General features: G+C 35.4%; 1 protein-coding gene and 1 long non-coding RNA gene across 3 annotated transcripts in view; one reads left to right on the top strand and one right to left on the bottom strand.

Annotated features, from left to right (window-relative positions):
• The window catches only part of LOC109548610 (uncharacterized), a 133,003-nt gene extending 119,619 nt beyond the window's left edge, over positions 1–13,384 (bottom strand). The window contains exon 1 of the long non-coding RNA XR_004528124.2: positions 13,149–13,384. This is a non-coding gene — a long non-coding RNA (uncharacterized lncRNA). The remainder of the gene's footprint in view (positions 1–13,148) is intronic.
• CFAP69 (cilia and flagella associated protein 69) overlaps positions 1–22,679 on the top strand; it is a 72,233-nt gene extending 49,554 nt beyond the window's left edge. Inside the window, exons 16-23 of one of the 2 annotated variants that reach the window (XM_019926849.3) lie at positions 11,914–11,995; positions 14,592–14,784; positions 15,853–15,990; positions 16,569–16,645; positions 17,838–18,035; positions 19,752–19,838; positions 21,132–21,236; positions 21,732–22,679. In XM_019926849.3, the coding sequence (XP_019782408.1) occupies positions 11,914–11,995; positions 14,592–14,784; positions 15,853–15,990; positions 16,569–16,645; positions 17,838–18,035; positions 19,752–19,838; positions 21,132–21,236; positions 21,732–21,902 (1,051 nt within the window). In that variant the 3' untranslated portion in view covers positions 21,903–22,679. The remainder of the gene's footprint in view (positions 1–11,913; positions 11,996–14,591; positions 14,785–15,852; positions 15,991–16,568; positions 16,646–17,837; positions 18,036–19,751; positions 19,839–21,131; positions 21,237–21,731) is intronic. The other variant, XM_073809740.1, reaches the window with a different exon arrangement.
• The last annotated feature ends 349 nt before the right edge of the window (positions 22,680–23,028 follow it).

The raw sequence follows: 23,028 nt of genomic DNA, 5'->3' as shown, positions 1-23,028 counted from the left end.
AGAGGAGACACAGAGTTTTTTTTCTTTTTTTTTTACAAACACAAATGGAGCATTCTCTAGGGTAAATCACATGTAAGGTCATAAAACAAGTCTTGAGAAATTTAAGAAGACTGAAATCATTCCTTTCTGACCACAACTGAATACAACTAGAAATCAATAACAAAAGGAAACCAGAAAAACTCACAAATGCATGGAAATCAAACAACACAGTCTTGAACAACCATTGGGTCAAAGACAAAAATAAAAGGGAAATTAGAAAATTTCTCAAGAAAAACTAAAATGAAAACACAGCATACCTAAACTTACGTGATACAGCAAAAGCAGCACTAAGAGGGAAGTTTATAGTGAAAAATCCCTATGTTTAAAAAGAGTCAAACATCCTAACTTTACACCTTAATGAACTATAAAACAGAACAAACCAAGCCCAAAGTTATCAGAACAAAGGAAATGATAACAATTACAGCAGAAATAAATGAAATAGAGAATAGAAAAACTCAACAAAACCAAGAGTTGCCTCTCTGAAGAGATAAAACTTTTTTGAAAATTGACAAAACTTTAGCTAAACTAAGAGAAAAAGAAGACTGAAATAAAAATATAAATGAAAGAGAAGACATCACAACAGATAACACAGAAATAAAAAAGATCATAAGGGACCGTTATAAACCATCTGCCAACAAATTGGAGAACATAGAAGAAATGGATAAATTCCTAGAAATATACAATGTACTGACACTGAATCAAGAGGAAATAAAAAGCCTGAACAGATCAATAACAATAAGGAGATTGAATCAGTAATCAAGAACCTCCCAGCCAAAAAAGCCCACGTCCAGAGAGCTTCACATGTGATTTCTACCAAAAATTTTAAGAAGAATTATTCTGAAAGGTAGGAGAATAGGGAACACTTCTGAACTCATTTTATGAGGCCAGCATCACCATAATACCAAAGCCAGACAAAGACATCGTAAAAAAGAATTGGGAGTTCCTTGGTAGTCCAGGGGTTAGGACTTGGCACTTTCACTGCCATGGGCCTGGGTTTGATCCCTGGTCAGGGAAATAAGATCCTGCAAGCCATGCAGTGTGGCCAAAAAAAAGAGAAAAAACTACAGACCAATATCCCTGATGAACATGAAAGCAAAAATCCTCTAGAAAATATTAGTAAACTGAATTCAACAGCACATTAAAAGGATTACACACCATGACCAAGTGGAATTTATCCCTGGAAAGCAAGAATAGTTCTATATATGCATATTAGTCAATGTGATATACCACATTAATGTGGTATATCACAAAAGGACAAAAATCACATAATTATCTCAATGTATATAGAAAAAGCATTTGACAGAATTCAACACCCTTTCATGATAAAAACTCCCAATAAATTAGGTGGAGAAGGAATTTACCTCAACACAATAAAGGCTGTATGTGAAAAGGCCACAGCTAATATCACACTGAATGGTGAAAAGCTGAAAGCTTTTTCTCTAAGATCTGTATAAGGCAAGGATGCCCACTCTCACCACTTCTACTCAATATAGTACTATAAGTCCTACCCAGAGCAGTTAGGCAAGAAAAAATAAATAAATAAAAGGCATCCAAATCAGAAAGAAAAATGTAAAATTATCTCTGCAGATGACATGATCTTATACGTAAAAAACACTAAAGACTCCACCAAAAAACTGTTAGAACTAATAAATGGATTCAGTAAATTTGTAGGATACAAAATTAACATATAAAAATCAGTTGCATTTCTATACACCAATAATGAACTACTCCAAAAAAAGGAAATTAGGAAAATAATCACATTTGCAACTTCTAAGAATAAAATACTTAAAAATAAACATAACCAAGGGGTGAAAGACATAGTGGTACAGCCACTGTGGAAAACAGTATGGAGGTTCCTCAGAAAATGAAAGATAGAACTACCATATGATCCAGTAATCTCATTTCTGGGTATATATCCAGAAGAATTAAAATCAGGATCTTGAAGAGATCTTATGTTCACTGCAGCATTATTCACAATAGCAAAGATACAGAAACCACCCAAATGTCCATCAACAGATGAATGAATAAAGAAAATGTGGTATATGCATACAATGGAATATTACTCAGCTTTAAAAGAGAAGGAAATCCTACCATTTGCAAGAACATGGATGGACCTAGAAGACATTATGCTAAGTGAAATAAGTCATTCACAGAAGGATATCTCTTATACATAATTTCTCTTATAAAAGGCATCTAAGGGCTTCCTTGGTGGTGCAGTGGTTGAGAGTCCGCCTGCTGATGCAGGGGACACGGGTTCGTGCCCCGTCCAGGAAGATCCCACATGCCACGGAGCAGCTGGGCCCGTGAGCCATGGCCACTGAGCCTGCGTGTCCGGAGCCTGTGCTCTGCAACAGGAGAGGCCACAACAGTGAGAGGCCCGCGTACCGCCAAAAAAAAAAAAAAAAAAAAAGCATCTAAAATAGTCAAAAGTGTAGAAGTAGATAACAGTATGTAGACAGTGGAATGATGGAGTGAGGGAGGCATGAGGTGTTATCATTCACCAGGTATAATGTTATAGTCATACAAGATTAGTAAATTCCAGAGATCTGCAGTACAACACTGCCCATAGATCTGCTCTATAATATAGCGGCTATAATTAAGGTAAGGTATTGTGTGTACTTAAACATTTGTTAAGTGCATGGATCTAGTATGTTCAGTGGTCTTACTACTAAAAAAAAAAAAAAAAAAAAAAAAAAAATACACAAAAGGGATACAAGGAAACTTTTAGAGGTGATGAATATTTTTCTTACCTGGATTGTGGTGATAGTAACACAAGTATATACATATGTGCAAACTCACCAAATTATATATAATAATTATATGCAGATTAAAAAATTCCAGTTATACTTCAGTAAACATGGGGTGGGGGAAACTCTGATGAATATTACTTTCCATAAGATGAAGTAACTAGATTTATCCCCTGCAAATTCTCTGTTTATATAGAGAGCTAGAATACTCAGCTCTCTTCCAGATACACATAAACAATGGGGCTAATCAAATATCTAGTTTCTTTTTTACTGCAGAGAAGAGAGGGATATAGTGATAAAATGATAACCTGATCTTAGGTCTCAATAGCAAAGTCTTATTGAGCAAAGTGCTGTATTAAGCATAGTAAAAAATTTAGAGATGAATATTAATGAGTACCATCCTTACTATCTACCAGTACATTGGGATTCAGTGGTTACTGCAGAAAATGACTTGATGTTTTATCCTTTTTTTATTTAATACCTCACAGTTATACTAAGATAAAGATAAATAATTTTATTTATCTGTGTCTTTTATTACAGCACAACTCAAATCCCTTTGGCTAAGAGATAAGTAATAAGTCCAATGTTTAATTAGTAACACTGGGCATCGGAACTTTTTCCTTTTCTTAGGAACTTAACTGAGGAGTTCTTGTCTATTCATTTGCATCATGAAAGGACTTTACATTTTATCGAACACTTTTACTTCTATTGAGATATCATATAGTATTTCTCCTTTATTCTGTTAATGTGGTCCATCACATTGTATGCCTTGAATAAGTCTGATCTGGTTATGGTGTATTATTTCTTTTTCTATGTTGTTGGATTCAATTAGCTAATGTTTTTAGATTTTTTTTTTTTTTCGTACCATGTAATGTGAGTTTAATTTTCCTTTTTATTAATGTTCCATGGATGGTTTTGGGATTTAGTTTATTTTGACCTCAGAAAACAGGAAATATTTTTTCTAGAAAGAGTTTGTGTAAGATTGTTTTCATATCTTTCTTAAATAATTTGTGGAATTCACCAATTAAGTCATCTGTGCCTGGAGTTCTCTTTGTAGAAAGATTCTGAAGTATAGATTTCATTTCTTTAATATGTGTGTGTCTATTAAGGTTTTCTAGCATAGGCTCTGATGTCTTTTCCTAGGCACTCATTTATTTTGTCTGAAATTTCATATTTACTCTCATAAGGCTATTTGTAATATACTCTTAGGATTTTTAGTGTCTGTAGGATACCAAGTGATGCTTTCTTTTCCTTTCTTGGTATTAATCATTTCTGCCTTCTCCTTCTGGCTTTTTTCTTGATGGGTTTCACCAGGAGTTGATCAATATTATTAGTCTTTTTTTTTTTTTTTTTTTGGTACGCGGGCCTCTCACTGCTGTGGCCTCTCCCGTTGCGGAGCACAGGCTCCAGACGCACAGGCTCAGCGGCCATGGCTCACGGGCCTAGCTGCTCCGCGGCATGTGGGATCTTCCCGGACCAGGGCACGAACCCATGTGCCCTGCATCGGCAGGCGGACTCTCAACCACTGCACCGCCAGGGAAGCCCTATTAGTCTTTTTAAAGAATCAATTTGTGTGCATTATTATTTCTATTTTATTTTGTTTTATATTTAATTAATTTCTGTAGGTTTTTTTCTTTCATTCAATTTCACCTTTTCTATTTCTTTTGTTTTTCTGGAATTTAATTTTATTTATTTTTTTATACAGCAGTTCTTATTAGCCATCCGTTTTATACACCTCAGTGTATACATGTCAATCCCAATCTCCCAATTCATCACACCACCACCCCCATGCCCCTGCCGCTGTCCCCCCTTAGTATCCATACGTTTGTTCTCTACATCTGTGTTTCCATTTCTGTCCTGCAAACTGGTTCATCTGTACCATTTTTCTAGGTTCAACATATATGTGTTAATAAATGATATTTGTTTTTATCTTTCTGACTTACTGCACTCTGTATGACAGTCTCTAGATCCATCCATGTCTCTACAAATGACTCAACTTCGTTCCTTTTTATGGCTGAGTAATATTCCATTGTCAATATTTACCACAGCTTCTTTATCCATTTGTCTGTCGATGGGCATTTAGGTTCCTTCCGTGACCTGGCTATTGTAAATAGTGCTGCAATGAATATTGGGGTGAATGTGTCTTTTTGAATTATGGTTTTCTCAGTAGTGGGATTGCTGGATCATATGTTAATTCTACTTTTAGGTTTTTAAGGAACCTACATACTATTCTCCATAGTGGCTGTATCAATTTACATTCCCACTAACAGTGCAAGAGGGTCCGCTTTTCACCACACCCTCTCCAGCATTTGTTGATTGCAGATTTTCTGATGATGCCCATTCTAACTGGTGTGAGGTGATACCTCATTGTAGTTTTGATTTGCATTTCTCTAATAATTAGTGATGTTGAGCAGCTTTTCATGTGCTTCTTGACCATCTGTATGTCTTCTTTGGAGAAATGTCTATTTAGGTCTTCTTCCCATTTTTGGATTGGGTTGTTTGTTTCTTTAATATTGAGTTGCATGAGCTGTTTATATACATTGGAGATTCATCCTTTGTCTGTTGATTCATTTGGAAATATTTTCTCCCATTCTGAGGGTTGTCGTTTCGTCTTGTTTATGGTTTCGTTTGCTGTGCAAAAGCTTTGAAGTTTCATTAGGTCGCATTTGTTTATTTTTGTTTTTATTTCCATTACTCTAGGAGGTGGATCAAAAAAGATCTTGCTGTGGCTTATGTCAAAGAGTGTTCTTCCTATGTTTTCCTCTAAGAGTTTTATAGTGTCCGGCCTTACATTTAGGTCTCTAATCCATTTTGACTTTATTTTTGTGTATGGTGTTAGGGAGTGTTGTAACTTCATTCTTTTACATGTAGCTGTGCAGTTTTCCTAGCACCACTTATTGAAGAGACTGTCTTTTCTGCATTGTATATCCTTGCCTCCTTTGTCATAGATTAGTTGACCATAGATGCGTGGGTTTATCTCTGGGCTTTCTATCTTGTTCCATTGATCTATGTATCTGTTTTTGTGCCAGTACCATACTGTGTTGATTACTGTAGCTTTGTAGTACAGTCTGAAGTCAGGGAGTCTGAATCCTCCAGCTCCGTTTTTTTCCCTCAAGACTGCTTTGGCTATTCGGGGTCTTTTTTGTCTCCATACTAATTTTAAATTTTTTATTCTAGTTCTGTAAAAAATGCCATTGGTAATTTGATAGGGATTGCATTGAATTGGTAGATTGCTTTGGGGAGTATAGTCATTTTCACAATATTGATTCTTCCAATCCAAGAACATGGTATATCTCTCCATCTGTTTGTATCCTCTTTAATTTCTTTCATCAGTGTCTTATAGCTTTCTGCATACAGGTCTTTTGTCTCCCTAGGTAGGTTTATTCCTAGGTATTTTATTCTTTTTGTTGCAGTGGTAAATGGGACTGTTTCCTTAATTTCTCTTTCAGATTTTTCATCATTAGTATATAGGAATGCAAGAGATTTCTGTGCATTAATTTTGTATCCTCCAACTTTACCAAATACATTGATTAGCTCTAGTAGTTTTCTGGTGGCATCTTTAGTATTCTCTATGTATAGTATCATGTCATTGGCAAACAGTGACAGTTTTACTTCTTCTTTTGCAATTTGGATTCCTTTTCTTTCTTTTTCTTCTCTGATTGCTGTGGTTAGGACTTCCAAAACTATGTTGAATAATAGTGGTGAGAGTGGACATCCTTGTGTCATTCCTGATCTTAGAGGAAATGCTTTCAATTTTTCACCATTGAGAATGATGTTTGCTATGGGTTTGTCGTATATGGCCTTTATTATTTTGAGGTTGGTTCCCTCTATGCCCACTCTCTGGAGAGTTTTAATCATAAATGGTTGTTGAATTTTGTCAAAAGCTTTTTCTGCATCTATTGAGATGATCATATGGTTTTTATTCAGTTTGTTAATATGGTGTATCATATTGATTGATTTTCATATATTGAAGAATTCTTGCATCCCTGGGATAAGTCCCACTTGATCATGGTGTATGATTCTCTTAATGTGTTGTTGGATTCTGTTTGCTAGTATTTTGTTGAGGATATTTGCATCTATATTCATCAGTGATATTGGTCTGTAATTTTCTTTTTTTGTAGTATCTGTCTGGTTTTGGTATCAGGTGATGGTGGCCTCATAAAATGAGTTTGGGAGTGTTCCTTCCTCTGCAACTTTTTGTAAGAGTTTGAGAAGGATGGCTGTTAGCTCTTCTCTAAATGTTTGGTAGAATTCACCTGTGAAGCCATCTGGTCCTGGACTTTTGTTTGTTGGAAGATTTTTAATCACAGTTTCAATTTCATTGTTTGTGATTAGTCTATTCATATTTTCTACTTCTTCCTGGTTCAGTCTTGGAAGGTTATACCTTTCTAAGAATTTGTCCATTTTTTCCAGGTTTTCCATTTTATTGGCATAGAGTTGCTTGTAGTAGTCTCTTAGGGTGCTTTGTATTTCTACGGTGTCTGTTGTAACTTCTCCTTTTTCATTTCTAATTTTATTGATTTGAGTCCTCTACCTCTTTTTCTTGATGAGTCTGGCTAATGGTTTATCAATTTTGTTTATCTTCTCAAAGAACCAGCTTTTAGTTTTATTGATCTTTGCTATTGTTTTCTTTGTTTCTATATCATTTATTTCTGCTCTCATCTTTATGATTTATTTCCTTCTGCTAACTTTGGGTTTTGTTTGTTCTTCTTTCTCTAGTTCCTTTACATGTAAGGTTAGATTGTTTATTTGAGATTTTTCTTGTTTCTTGAGGTAGGCTTGTATAGCTATAAACTTCCCTCTTTGAACTGCTTTTGCTGCATCCCATAGGTTTTGGATCGTCGTGTTTTCATTTTCATTTGTCTCTAGGTATTTTTTGATGTCCTTTGATTTCTTCAGTGGTCTTTTGGTTATTCAGTAACGTATTGTTTAGCTTCAATGTGTTTGTGTTTTTTACGTTTTTTTCCCTGTAATTGATTTCTAATCACATAGTGTTGTGGTCAGAAAAGATGCTTGATATGATTTCTATTTCCTTAAATTTACTGAGGCTTGATTTGTGACCCAGGTTGTGATCTATCCTGGTGAATGTTCCTTGCGCACTTGAGAAGAAAGTATAATGGAATGTTCTATAAATATCAATTAAATCTATCTGGTCTATTGTGTCATTTAAAGCTTCTGTTTCCTTATTTATTTTCATTTTGAATGATCTGTCCATTGGTGTAAGTGAGGTGTTAAAATCCCCCACTGTTATTGTGTTACTGTCGATTTCCTCTTTTATAGCTGTTAGCAGTTGCCTTATGTATTGAGATGCTCCTATGTTGTGTGCATATATATTTATAATTGTTATATCTTCTTTTTGGATTGATCCCTTCCCCATAATGTAGTGTCCTTACTTGTCTCTTGTAACATTCTTTATTTTAAAGTGTATTTTATCTGATATGAGTATTGCCACTCCAGCTGTCTTTTGATTTCTGTTTGCATGGAATATCTTTTTCCATCCCCTTACTTTCAGTCTGTACGTGTCCCTAGGTCTGAAGTGGGTCTCTTTTAGACAGCATATATATGGGTCTTGTTTTTGTATCCATTCAGCAAGCCTGTGTATTTTGGTTGGAGCATTTAATCCATTCACGTTTAAGGTTATTATCGATATGTATGTTCCTATTACCATTTTCTTAATCATTTTGGGTTTGTTTTTGTAGGTCCTTTTCTTCTCTTGTGTTTCACACTTAGAGAAGTTCCTTTAGCATTTGTTGTAGAGCTGGTTTGGTGGTGCTGAATTCTCTTGGCTTTTGCTTGTCTGTAAAGCTTTTGATTTCTCCATTCAATCTGAATGAGATCCTTGCTCGGTAGAGTAATCTTGGTTGTAGGTTTTCCCTTTCATCACTTTAAGTATGTCATGCCACTCCCTTGTGGCTTGTAGAGTTTCTGCTGAGAAATCAGCTGTTAACCTTATGGGAGTTCCCTTGTATGTTATTTGTCATTTTTCCCTTGCTGCTTTCAATATTTTTACTTTGTCCTTAATTTTTGCCAATTTGATTACTATGTGTCTCAGCGTGTTTCTCTTTGGGTTTATCCTGTATGGGACTCTCTGTGCTTCCTGGACTTGGGTGGCTATTTCCTTTCCCATGTTAGGGAAGTTTTGGACTATAATCTCTTCACATATTTTCTCAGGTCATTTCTGTCTCTATTCTCCTTCTGGGACCCCTATAATGCAAATGTAGTTGTGTTTATTGTTGTCCCAGAGGTCTCTTAGGCTGTCTTCATTTCTTTTCATTCTTTTCTCTTTATTCTGTTCTGCAGCAGTGAATTCCACCATTCTGTCTTCCAGGTCACTTATCCGTTCTTCTGCCTCAGTTATTCTGCTATTGATTCCTTCTCATGTAGTCTTCATTTCATTTATTATATTGTTCATCTCTGTTTGTTCTTTAATTTTTCTAGGTCTTTGTTATACATTTCTTGCATCTTTTCGATCTCTGCCGGCATTCTTTTTCCAAGGTCCTGGATCATCTTCACTATCATTATTCTGAATTCTTTTTCTGGAAGGTTGCCTATCACCACTTCTTTTAGTTGTTTTTCTGGGGTTTTATCTTGTTCCTTCATCTGGTACATAGCCTTCTGCCTTTTCATCTTGTCTGTCTTTCTATGAATGTGGTTTTTGTTTCACAGGCTGCAGGATTGTAGTTCTTGCTTCTGCTGTCTGCCCTCTGGTGGATGAGGCTATCTAAGAGGCTTGTGCAAGTTTTCCGATGGGAGGGACTGGTGGTGGGTAGAGCTGGCTTTTGCTCTGGTGGGCAGAGCTCAGTAAAACTTTAATCCGCTTGCCTGCTGATGGGTGGGGCTGGGTCCCCTCCCTGTTGGTTGTTTGCCCTGAGGCAACCCAACACTGGAGTCTACCCAGGCTCTTTTGTGGGGCTAATGGCGGACTCTGGGAGGACTCACGCCAAGGAGTACTTCCCAGAACTTCTGCTGCCAGTGTCCTTGTCCTCACGGTGAGACAGACCCGCCCCCATCTCTGCAGGAGACCCCCCAGCAGTAGCAGCAGGTCTGGTTCAGTCTCTGTGGGGTCACTGCTCCTTCCCCTGGGTCCCGATGCACACACTACTTTGTGTGTGCCCTCCAAGAGTGGAGTCTGTTTCCCCCAGTCCTGTCAAAGTCCTGCAGTCAAATCCTGCTAGCCTTCAAATTCTGATTCTCTAGGAATTCTTCCTCCTGTTGGCCAACCCCCAGTTTCAGAAGGCTGACATGGGGCTCAAAACCTTCACTCCAGTGGGTGGACTTCTGTGGAATGTGTTCTCCACTTTGTGGGTCACCCACCCAGCAGTTGTGAGATTTGATTTTATTGTGATTGCGCCCCTCCTACCATCTCATTGTGGCTTCTCCTTTGTCTTTGGATGTGGGGTATCTTTTTTGGTGAATTCCAGTGTCTTCCTGTCGATGACTGTTCAGCAGTTAGTTTTTATTCCAGTGTTCTTGCAAGAGGGAGTGAGAGCACGTCCTTCCTCTCCACCATCTTGAACCAATCTCAACCTTTTCTATTTCTTGAGATAGATGCCAGGATCATTGGTTTTCAACCTTTCTTCTGTTCTAATATATCCATCTAAGGCTGTAAAATCTCCTGTAAGCCGAGTTTCCATATGTTCTATTTGTATTATCATTATGTTCAAACTATTTTCAGTGTGATTTTCTTTTCAATCTATGTGAATTTTAGAAGTATATTATTTAATTTCTGAACAGAGAAGCATGTTCTATTTTTTTCTCTTTTTGTAATTTTTATGAATTAAAGAGTCTAAAGGCAGCCCATGATAGGCATCAGAGAGTACTACTTCAAAAGTGGGAAAAAAAAAAGTGTGATTCATAGCCATAGATTGTAAAACCTGGAAGCACCTGAGTGAGAGGGGCCAAGCTGATGGCCTTTATGCACTGACCCTCACACAACCACCGCCACAAAACAGCCAGCAGAAACAGCGTCTCTCTTTTTTTTTTTTTTTTTTGCGGTACGTGGGCCTCTCATTGTTGTGGCCTCTCCCGTTGCGGAGCACAGGCTCCGGACACGCAGGCTCAGCGGCCATGGCTCACGGGCCCAGCCGCTCTGCGGCATGTGGGATCTTCCCGGACCGGGGCACGAACTCGTGTCCCCTGCATCGGCAGGCGGACTCTCAACCACTGCGCCACCAGGGAAGCCCGGGTCTCTTTTTTTTTTGAAGAGGGATCCATGTTAAATAATTATCACATTATTATTGAATGATAGATAGATAGATACTATGTTAAATAGGAAGGGTATACAATACAGTTTGACCCCAGCAGGCTTGCAAGGCCTGGGAGGGCTAGAGGGAGATTAGGCTCTGTTTACCAACACCACCACCAGCACCAGCCTATTCAGCCCATATCCACCCCCCACCCAGGAAAACAGTGAAAGTAGCCCTGACAGCAACTTCAGTCCCTCACTCCATATGAGCTGCACAGGCCTAAGCAGCAGGCACTTCAGCAAATAATATCATACGCAAAGAAGGGATGTAATTAAAAACAACAAATGTTTCAGGCATGCTAGCACTGTAAAAGATAGACAGTAAGTGAATAAATCTTGAAGAAAATGTTAATAGAGCAACAGAGGAGACCTTTAAGAATAATTAATATCAGGAAAGCAGAGGAGAATATTGCATCTACAGAAAAGAAATAGGCAGTTATGAAAAATAATTAAACAATATTAGTGTTTAAATAGTTGAAATTAAACTACACTGACAAAGTCTCTTTAAAGTTCAATTTTTTTTTTCTTTTTTTTTTTGCGGTACGTGGGCCTCTCACTGCCATGGCCCCTCCCATTGTGGAGCACAGGCTCTGGACGCGCAGGCTCAGCGACCATGGCTCATGGGCCCAGCCACTCTGTGGCATGTGGGATCTTCCCGGACCAGGGCACGAACGCGTGTCCCCTGCATCGGCAGGCGGACTCTCAACCACTGTGCCACCAGGGAAGCCCCAAAGTTCAATTTTTTAAGCAAAGAAATTAACTACTTGATTTAAGGAAATGAAGAAAAAATATTCTTTGAGAAGATTTTTTAATAGAAATAGACTCACAAATTGAATTGAACAATAAAGCCTTGTTAAATGAATAACTTTCTTTTTACTTAAGGTGCTGCATTTTGGGATGTTACCCCTCAGAGGATTACTTTCTTGAAAAGGAAGGCATTTTTCTCCTTTTGGATTTAATGGCAGTAAGTATGATTATAACAATTGTGAAACAAAAAATAAATGTCTTTATTAACTTTCCAAACTGAGTATCACAGAACACTACTCTGTGATTAAATGTGCCCTCAAATAGTGTTCAAATATTTGTTTTAAACAAAAATCCCTCCTGGAGTTTCATAGTATGCATTGGCATAGTAGAGTCTGAAAATTCCTCCAGTGAAGAAACCAGTTTACTTAGGTCAGTGTTCCCAAACACATGACAGCCGAGAATTTGTTCTGTCTTGTTTTGTTTTTCCCCATGAAACTTTAAAGTAACAGCTAGATTATTTAAAAATCAATAATCATTTATTAATAACTTCTAGCTTCTTCTCTTAGTATTAAAAGGGTCACCTTAGACAAAGGAGTAAAGACCAGCATTTTTAAAAAACTGTGTATAGTTTGTAGGTAATGTGAAGAATCTAGTGTGTCATATACTGTTTTACAGAATGAGCAGAAGTGAGCATATTAAGCCTTCCAGGAAGGCAGCTGAGAAGAATGGCAAAGATCCTTACAGTAATCCCCTACTAGCCTCAATTCTAAGTGGGTCCATAGTTAAGATGATATGAAAGAGAAAGTATACTTTTGTTTCAGTAAAACTTTGGGAGATATTCTCATGCAGAGTTCTAGCTATGTCACTGCCTATGATTGCCACCATTCTTGATTTTCTTAACAGAATAACAAACCTACTTTGACTTAGCAAAGATACTAAAGTTATCTGTGTCCTTTTAACTCTGAAAGAAAATTAGTTTACACTAGAGATGAGAGTGAACTCATTAGATATAAAACACTACAAACAAAAAACAAGTAAATAATAATGATAATAATAAAAACAACCCACCTTGAATGAGTCATAACCAGAAACCCTTTGAAAGTTCAGAAAATTGAACATAATACAGAAGGACATATGTAGTCCTAAATGACATACAGCTCACCGTGTTTCTCTGACTAGCGTACAAGTATGCCCAGAGGCACATGGTCAGTGTCAGGGATTCTCAAAGCTACAACATTAATTTGGCATATCGTTCTGGAATCTAGCTTATACTTAAGATTTGGAAGCAAGGAATGATATTATGCATGTACATATTAAACAATTATATTTTATTTTAATATTATATAGAAGACATAAAAGACATTTCTTACTTGTGTCCACTCTCCTTCACCATCAGGGTTTCTTGGATGGAAAGGCATGAAGGCTGGTAGGAGAGGCCATATAACACAGTGGTTGTGAGCACAGGTTGGAATCAGTCTGACTGAAGCCTCTAATAGCTGTTAGCTGTGTAACTTTGAAAAATTATTTAACATCTCTGCTACCAATTTGTTCATCTATAAAACAGAGATAACATTTATCTACCTTATGCATTGGTGGAAGGATTATGTGAGTGATTATGTGTGTGTGTGTACACATATACATGCATTAGTTAGAATAGCTCCTGACAGATATTTTTGTTGTGTTTTCTATAGTTATGAATGTAATTATTAGATTGCACTTAACATGGATTAAACCAACCAAGTTAACTACAAATTACAAATCTTCTTTACTGAAGTTCCTGTATAAACTTCAACCCTTGACATTTGCCTCTTCCTCCTGAATGTGAAGTATCGGAGTAAAAAACTCATTTGATTGAGGATTCTGCTTAATACAATCTGCTAAAATATTTATTCAGTGTGAAATGGTAATTGCTAGTAAAGGTTAAATATCATTGAGCGTTTACTGTGTGACAGGCAGTCTCATATAACTCATCATAATAACTCTCTAAAGCAGGTAATATTATTACCCTTAATTTAATGAAAGAGGAAACTGATAATGTTTGCAATTCAGACAACAGGTTACATGTTTCCTTTGCTATATTCTATTAGCAGTATACTGTAGGAGTTAATCAATCAAAAATATTTCACACAGAAACCATTACTGTGTGGAGGCCATTGCTCTGGTTGGACTTCTCTATACCTAAATTTTGGTTTGCTGAAAACTGTTTGCAGGAAAACAGAGGAAATATGCTTAATACGATAATTTTTCTTAAGTGCTTAAATACTCTTTTATGGATGCTGAGTTTCAAAATACAAAATTATACCTCATTTTGATTTATTTTCACATGTGACTGCCACTTGGAGTTACCATCAGTTGGTATCTTAGTAACAATGAGGTTATAGCTAGGATGAGACAACTTTACAAACTTTAATTAAGCAGGTAAACTGGAAAGATCCTGTAATTACAGAGTCCTATGCATAGCACCATTTACCTTGCTCCACTTAAAATGAACATTTTCACTTATTTTGACAATCTCTCTTTTTCCTACTCAGCTAAATCAATTACATTTTTGTTCATGACATATGTTTATGACTACATCAGAATTATATGGAATCTTTTTCTTTCTATTTTTTAAGAATCCCTAATGTTTGAAAATGGACTCATTACAATGGTATTTATTTTAATAGGAGATGGTCACAAATCATACTTAATTTTATAAGGCAGTCATTTAGAAGAATCCAACTGATTAATACAAAAGTTTCTCCTTTCTTTTTTAAGACAATAATTCTAAATATTAATTGCAACATTTTTCTTTTTCTGTTTCCTTGCAAAAGTTGAACCAAAAAAAATTCTGTAATCTAATACTTGGAATAATGGTTGAATTTTGTGATAATCCCAAAACTGTGGCTTATGTCAATGCTTGGCGAGGGAAGAAGGATCAAACAGCTGCTAGTCTTTTAATTAAATTGTGGAGAAAGGAAGAGAAAGAACTAGGAGTAAAACGTGATAAACATGGGAAGATCGTTGGTAAGTGTATTTATAATTGTTTGTAAAAGCAATTAGATCCGTATTTTTAAAAAGCAATCTTAGGAAAGTATGGGGCCTTACACCATACTAAGTAAATTAGTAGCAGGTTCATATTTTTATAGAATATTTTCAGGAAATGGTATTTGATTATATTCTTTAAATTGAAAATAAAAAACTTAACAATACTTCTTAAAGAACTTTCTTTGAGTTACCTGCTTTTGTAAGTATATTCAGTAATATTTCATTTACCAATAAAATTTGGGACATAAGTTGAGTGCTTGAGAACAATTTTTATTGTATTTTCTACATTTCTGTTGATTCATATTTATACAGTTTACTTTTTATATGAAAGAAGAAACTTTTAAATAAAAATAAATCCAATGGTCATAAATTTTAATTACTAGACTCTAAATTAATGAAGTTAATAGTACCAGAATTTATATTTCATTTATCTATTTTATAATGCTACATTATATTTTCTAAACCTCTTACAATTCTTATTATAGTTTCATCTGTTAGTATTGTTTATTTTTAAGTGAAAATACTTTCCCCTTTAACTTCTGATGATTTCTACCTTCAAACCATTTTTATTGTTTCTAACTTTTGATCTATAACATCATAAAATAGTTTTTATATTTATAGCATAATATATAGAAACCAAAAGCAAATTACATCATTGTTAAACTGACAGTGTTCAATTTCTGGATCTCAAAATTAGAAAAGTTTTTTATGTGAAAGCTTCACTTTAAAAAAAGTAATTTTGTGAAATTTTTATATTTTACATAAATAGTTAAAAATGAAAGCTTTAAGTTTTGCAACAGAATGGGGAAGAAATTATTGATTATTTATGCTTTTAAATTATTGATTATTTATGCTTTTAAAATTATTGATTATTTATGCATTATTTATACATGGTTACTTTTAAAGTAACCATGTATCAGGCAGTATTGTACTCTTACAATATTTTTATATATTTTATGATGTCTAGACTAAAATCTTAAAATGAAGTATTAATTTACTACAGTTTTTATCTGTCCTTTCTATATTTTCATGATATCCAATGATTAGATACAAAGAAACCTCTATTTACTAGTTTTCAAGAAGAGCAAAAAATCACACCACTGCCTGCTAACTGCCCAACCATTGCAGTTATGGATGTTGCTGAGAATATCAGAGCAAAAATTTATGCTGTGTTGGGCAAACTAGGTAAGAAGTTACTCGTCAAATGCACAAGAGCCTCTCTTTTTTGCTGAGTGTTGTAAATTGATTTCACTTTGGAGTCCATTTTTCATATATGATGAACAAAAGTCCCTTTATACAGATAAATGCATATTCTATTGTTATCCCAATACGCAGGCTACACCCTTAAGCTCTGGGTTTGGGGCCAGGCATCAGTATTTTTTAAGCTCCCCAGGTAATTCCAGAGTGCAGCCAGGATTAAAGGCAGTTAGTTTTAGATGGTTAGGCTTAAACACTAGAATTCTGAATCACCTGAGGACTTGACCTTGCTTCTTATTAAAGAAAAAGTCCTCACTCTTCAGATTGTGAAAGTACAATATCATGGTCTGACCACAGCACAGAAAGTATTCCTCTTCTAATGACTAGATAAGGATGACCTGGCAGCTGTTTGTTATAGGAGGAAGCCAGAAGCTCACAGAAGTAACTTTTTCATAAATCAGGATGAAATCAAAAGCAATCATTTGCATTTGTTTTTATGATAAATATATGCCTTTTGGAATCACTTGCTCTGTTAAAGTAAATCTCTTTTTATAAACTTCGTTTAGATTTTGAAAATTTACCTGGCTTATCTGCTGAAGATTTTGTTACCCTCTGTATCATACATAGATACCTTGATTTTAAAGTGAGTACCTTCTTAACCTTGTTATTAAAATCTAGTATGGCAAGACATCAGTTGGGAAAGATCTGTTTTTATTTGTGAGCAATCATCCATGAACTGTGTAGTTTTTATTTCTCATTTTACATCTGATACTATTCAAAGAACATACAATTAACTGATTGGGTATTTTCCATGGGATAAGATTTCATCCAACTATTAGTTTATAAAAGAAGATGGAAGTTACTGACATAGAAGCCTAACAGAATCTTTAAAATATAATTTCTTCTCTTTAGAGGGTATTAAGAGCTAGGGTATTAAGAGCTAGAATTGAATGAATTATTACTTATTAAAATAAATGATTTATACTTATTAAAGTATTATTTTATCATTACATTGTATGATGATCAAATATCAGTTAAGGAGTTGCTTACTTTGCTGGTTATATACTTTTTGGTAAATAAATGCCTTTGAAATTTTAGGAAAGTCTTTCCAAGTAAACATTCTCTTCTACTAGTATTAGTACTATGTATTTGAATGCTGTAAATGAATAAACCTCTATAAAAAAGGAAAACAAGGCTGAATTTTATCCGTATTCTGGATGTATGTTTTTTCTCTAAATTTAAACATACTCAAGCACAGTAATTTCCAGATAACCCAGAATATGAGATGGAGCTACAGCATGATGAAACCAACATATTAAGAGTTTTAGATTCAAGTATTACCTTAGCTGGAAAGTGAGGGACAAGGCCCTATTTCTCAGGGTGGCTGGGTACTAGAGTCCCGGGAATCCCCATGTTCATTGTTCTACAAATTCAGCTTGACCTAGCCTTCAAACAGGGCTTTAAGTAGGAAAGCATCTGTACTTCAGGAGGATGAGACTAAAGCAACAACTTGTGCAGCTGTGAAAACAGTGTCTATAAAGGAGAGGGCAGTGATGATAGCAATAAACTACACTTAGGTAGTGGAACCTTACCCGTGAGTACCTATCATTGAAAAACACTAGGTAAATTACTTCTGAATACTCAAATGTAACTGTTGCCCCAAACCATTCTCAATGCATTTAACTTATTCCCAAGGAGTAAGTTAGGAGAAGCTGGTTCAGTTAAGTGTTAACTTTGGAATGATCACCCAAATAAATTTTAGGTTACGTAAAATTATATTATTTATTTTTGGTTAATTTAACTTTTTAAAACTCTTTTAAACTTTGCTATAACAGATTGGAGAAATATGGAATGAAATATATGAAGAAATAAAATTAGAAAAGTTAAGACCAGTCACTACAGACAAAAAAATTTTGGAATCTATTATAACAGCATCAGAAAATATTGGAAAGATGGTTGCTTCTCTGCAAAGTGAGATGATTGAAAGCCAAGCATGCCAAGATGTGCAAAATGAACAAAAAGTATATACAAAAGTAAGCCACAGATGCCATTGAGGCACAAGAAAATAATTTCAATGTATAAACTAGTTGAAGTTATCCATAAGTTGTATTTGCCTTACTTGTGAATGCTTCAGCACTTAGAGTTACCTTGTAATTTTCTTTTATAGTTACTTTCAGTGTCTTTGTATAGTTTTTAAAGAAAACATGGAGTTAATAGCTTGAAATTCAATTACTATACTCAGTGCTGCTTTATGGCATTATAATTTGATTTCTACAGGCTTACATTTTAAAAGGTAGATACCTGAGACATTTCCATTTTTTGAAAGGTCAAACAGAGTTCCAAAAATTGTGGTCTATTTAAATGTATACACTTAGCAAATTCTGACAAATGGTGTTTCTCTGTGACTGTATGTATAACCTCATTGAGAAAGTTGGCCCTCGTCCCTCACTCTGTGATAGGCCCTTACTAGCATGCCAATCATAGGCACACCGACAAGCCTCTCTTCACCTCAGTGCCAAAACATATACTGTGAGCACTCTACAAATCTGGTCTCTGACTTTAGCTAATCAGAAAAAGCCTGTCAGGAAAATATAAGCCATTTTCCCAAAGCTTTACACAGGTAAGAAGCAACACATCAGAAGTTTTTGAGCAAATAGGTTAAGTGACTATTTAAGTGAACTTGTCCACAGATAAAAAGATGATGTAGATTCTCCACTTCTGCTTGGTGATCTTTTATGATTAAACTTAAGTATTTAAAACACTTTAAGGTGATTTCCAAAGTGTTTTCTATTGCCTGATCTTTTTACATCTACTATTAAATGTCTACATCTTCAGTCTAGTGGAACTTAGCATCCACCTATAAATTCTTAGATAACTCCCTGCTTAAAAGTTTTGTTTGTGAAGAGTTTTTATTGCAAGGATGCTGCCGTTTAACCCATTCATTTGCTTTTAAGTGGAGTACCCCATTAGAAGTTCTTGCTCCTCATTAGTTCTATTGAATTGGCAGGATTCTGCTGTGTGGGCTAGCTATTGCTGATTTGTTGGTTATCGTTGATTTGTTATCATGGCTCTGACCCAGTTTATTTTTTAGCAGTTGTTTAATTAAATACTCTTAGGTTCATAATTTAAACTTAATAGTCTATTATATACCAACCAAGGGCATGTGTCCTCGGATTATATATATATATTTAGTGGAGAGCCTGTTGTGAACCATAGTCTTTGTCCTTTGTCAGTAGTTACCTCCCTAGACTGCATCACGACAACAAACTCAGCACTCTCACAAAATTGCTGTCTTGCTGAAGGTGTAAATTAGAAGCACTTTTACCAATATAATCTTGCCTAAACTATTATCAGTGGCAGCAGAAAACTATTTTCTCCTGTGAATTTGCTCTTGGGTCATTTATGTAGCTTGTTCTGGGTTATAATCTGTCTTCACAAGTGATAATCACATGAAACAATCAGTCTTGCTGAGAAGGATTATTGTTATTTTCATATTTTGTATTTTTATAGCAACAGTTTTGCATTACGTTTCATGGGAAGCAGTTCAAACCTTGGCCACATAGTGAGGGAAGGAGTTTTTTTCCATTTTAAGACTTTGGTTTTTTAAGTTGTTAAACTCTAACACTTTTGCTAGTTGACCTTAAAATTTACGTTGGCAAAAACTAGGTCTTCCTTCAAAATACAAGTATTCAAGCCCTTTGGTATCCTTTCATAGAAACTGGAACTCTTAATTATCTTTCTTATTTCAGGTACAAGCCACACACAAGCAAAGAGAATTGGCTAATAAATCATGGGAATATTTCTTGGCTAGAACATCAAATGTTAAAACTTTAAAGGTAGGATTTTTAAAATATTATAATATCCACAACAAACAGTCAACTCTGACAGACTTTTTCAGGGATAACTATTCATTCACCTTTTTCTGTTGATCTTTCTGTGGAATACCAACACTATTGATCCTCATTTCCAGTTTAGGACGTTAACTGAAACTCTGCATTTTTCACAGTTACAGAAGATACCACTCTGAGTTTCATTTGGCTTAGCAGTGGGAGGGAGCGAAGCAAGGATGGTGTTCCTGGTTTCCATAAAAGAGATGAGAGTTAGCCAGGAATAAGCAGGAGAAATGTACTCCTACTTTCCATTCTGAGCCTTCTTATTTACTGATCCTTTCTGTAAGAAGCAGAGTGAAGGACACAAAAAACAACTGTCCATATTACTCTCTCCTTCAAGGATGCTTCCCCTCTGTGACCACCAAAAGAAACATTGTATTAAAGCTTAGGTGGGAATTTGGGATAAACACCCCTTTGGGAAAATGTGATAACCTGCTTCAGCAATAAACTGGAAACTAATCTAAACAGTCTATAATGCTAATTGTTCACTTGAAATATGTAAGAAGCAGCATAGATTTCCAAAATCTCATTACTTTTTTCCCAACTTTTTCATTAATACTTGGGATACACTTTTATATAATGTTACAATTCTTCCTCTAGATATGAAATTGTTAAATGTTATATTAGCACACGAAAATAGTGGAATCATTAAAATAGCAAAACCAAAATTAAGAACAAGCTTATTCAAGGTACCATGTCTCCCCTTTGTCACTAAAAGTTCTTCCCAACTTTAAAATCAGCCCCCTCCATGCAGATAATTTGTTACCTCGAATTTAGCCTGTTCTAGTGCCTCAACTATTGAGCTTGACTGTAACTGCAGCAAATGATATAGTTTGCATTATTCTGAATGCTTGGAACATTTAAGTGTACTGAATTAGTATTTAATTTATGCAAAATAATTTGAAAACATGTATCATCTATTGTAAATTTAGTAGCTTATTCAATGTACAAAAAATTGAACCTGATTTCCTTAGGACCTGCTTTATCCCTTGGTCATATATTACCAGTACCTATGGAAATCTCAGTAACATTTTCAGGTGTTTTCTGCAATGTACAAAGGATATAACTTGTTAATAACTATTTTCTTAGCCTAAATGAGTAAATGAGTAAATGCTAGTGCTAACTAATAAAGCATAAAACAGACATAATTAAATATATTTTGTATACTTCATTGTAAGTACCATAGTTAATGCTTTAATAGCAATTAATTTATTTTCTTTCTAATTTAAAAATCTTCAGAAAGCAAAAAGACTTCAAGAGAAAGGTATAGAATCTTCTAGATACAGTGAGCATCCACCAAATGCAGTATTTCACCCGACAGATATTAAAGGCCTTCACACAACAGTAAGATTTTTTTTTCTCCATAACTTTTCTTAGTAGATATTAAATTTAATCCCCAAAGAGTGTTATTTCTATGGGGTTTTGTCTCATATTTTTTCTTTTTGCTGTTCAAATATCAAATAGTTAAGGCATATTTATCTCTACCCTTGCCTAGTTCTGGTTTAGACCAGACCCAGCCCTCCAGGATTCCCAAGAAACTGCTATAAACACTAGTCAAAATATATCTCTACATCTCTTTGACAGAAAGTGTGCAGTGCCTCTTTTGCCTGGCAAATAGATCCATGCCATATTCCAGTGTTCCTGGTGTCCTATTCTGGACATAATTTGGCCCTGATTGCAAAGGCTCCAAAGCCCTTATTTTTCCATTAGTCCATGCTGTCTCCTAGTTACTATGTACATTTGTGTCTCTTCCAAAGTTAGCTGAAGGATGAGTGGGTTTTCCTCTTAGTGAAAAATTTTGTAAATGGACTCGTAAATATTTACTTTTGCTTTTTTTAGGTGCCCTCTGGTGGTGTAGTAACAGTGGAAAGCACTCCTGCCCTATTAGTGGGAGGACCTCTGGCTGATACAGATATTGCTCTTAAAAAACTTCCTATTCGAGGAGGAGCCTTACAGAGAGTAAAAGCAGTAAAAACTGTGAATGAGCCAGAGAAGAGCGTTCCCGCATAAAATACTCTGGAGACTTTTTGAAATAAATTCTGCTTATAATTTTTTAGTTAAATATCTGTATATATGAATGTAAAGCAAATGTTTTAGAATAAATATTTTAGTAAAATACTATTAAAATAAAAGCACATATAATGTATTTTTATTGAAAATATCAACACATACTGTGAGAAGAGTTATCATCAATTTCTTTCTAAAGATTACAATTCTCTTAACTGAAAATTGTAAAACATGTTGTATCAGTTGACTCTTTCAATTGATGTGAACTACTCCAACTGGTTTAAGCCAAAAAACAAAACAAAACAGAAACAAAAAAAACCAACTTTTACAGGCTCTGGGGCTATCAAATCTAGGACTGATTAAAACTACAGGCATTGTTGGATCTAGGAACTGAAACTCTGTGAGTAGGCTCTTCTCCTTCCCTAGCAGCTCCTGAATTATATTCTCCCAGGTTGATATCCAGTAGAAAAGAGTGCATGCCTATCTCTCAACAGTCTCTGCAACTGTCTCTGCATCTTGGGACCCCTGATTGGCCATATGCCCACTCCTGAACCATTCATCATGACTTTGGCCAGATCTGAGAACTGCCTACACTCAGAGACAGAAGGAAGCCAATCCCATCCAAAGCATATGGATGGAGTAGGGAATCAGGATATTATTAATATATGTTATTATAAGTATATATAAATACTGGGCAACAAAAACATTTGCAACAAATGTGTTGGTCAAAGTAAAATAAGTTCTCTCTCCTATAAAAAGCAAATGTTATTCATAAGCTAAACAATAAAACTAAAATAAACATGTTTTAACTCTTAATATATAAATAAATTCTAATGCTACTTCTCTTCCTTAATGGGGAAGGGAAAGGGGGAGTAGGGAGAAACTCTTTTGGTGGTGGAGGTATCTTGCCAAATAGGAGGTAGATGCCTTAATGCTAGATGTAGAGCAAAGTGTCTGTGTCCCTGTATGGCATTATGCGGTTTCCACAGCCTGTATCCATTTCCGTCAACCCCCTTCTCCACTCAGGAAGCTGCAAAATTGAGTTCATGTCCAGGGCTGGGAGAGACAAGGATCTGTTTTCTCAGAAAGGAAAATATACTGGAATTTGAGTCTAGACTCTAGGCCCATA

Source organism: Tursiops truncatus, chromosome 9 (genome assembly GCF_011762595.2).
Source record: "Tursiops truncatus isolate mTurTru1 chromosome 9, mTurTru1.mat.Y, whole genome shotgun sequence".
Classification (NCBI taxonomy): Eukaryota; Metazoa; Chordata; class Mammalia; order Artiodactyla; family Delphinidae; genus Tursiops; species Tursiops truncatus.
The sequence above is the reverse complement of the archived record's forward strand: the minus strand, read 5'-3'. Positions and strand labels throughout refer to the sequence as shown.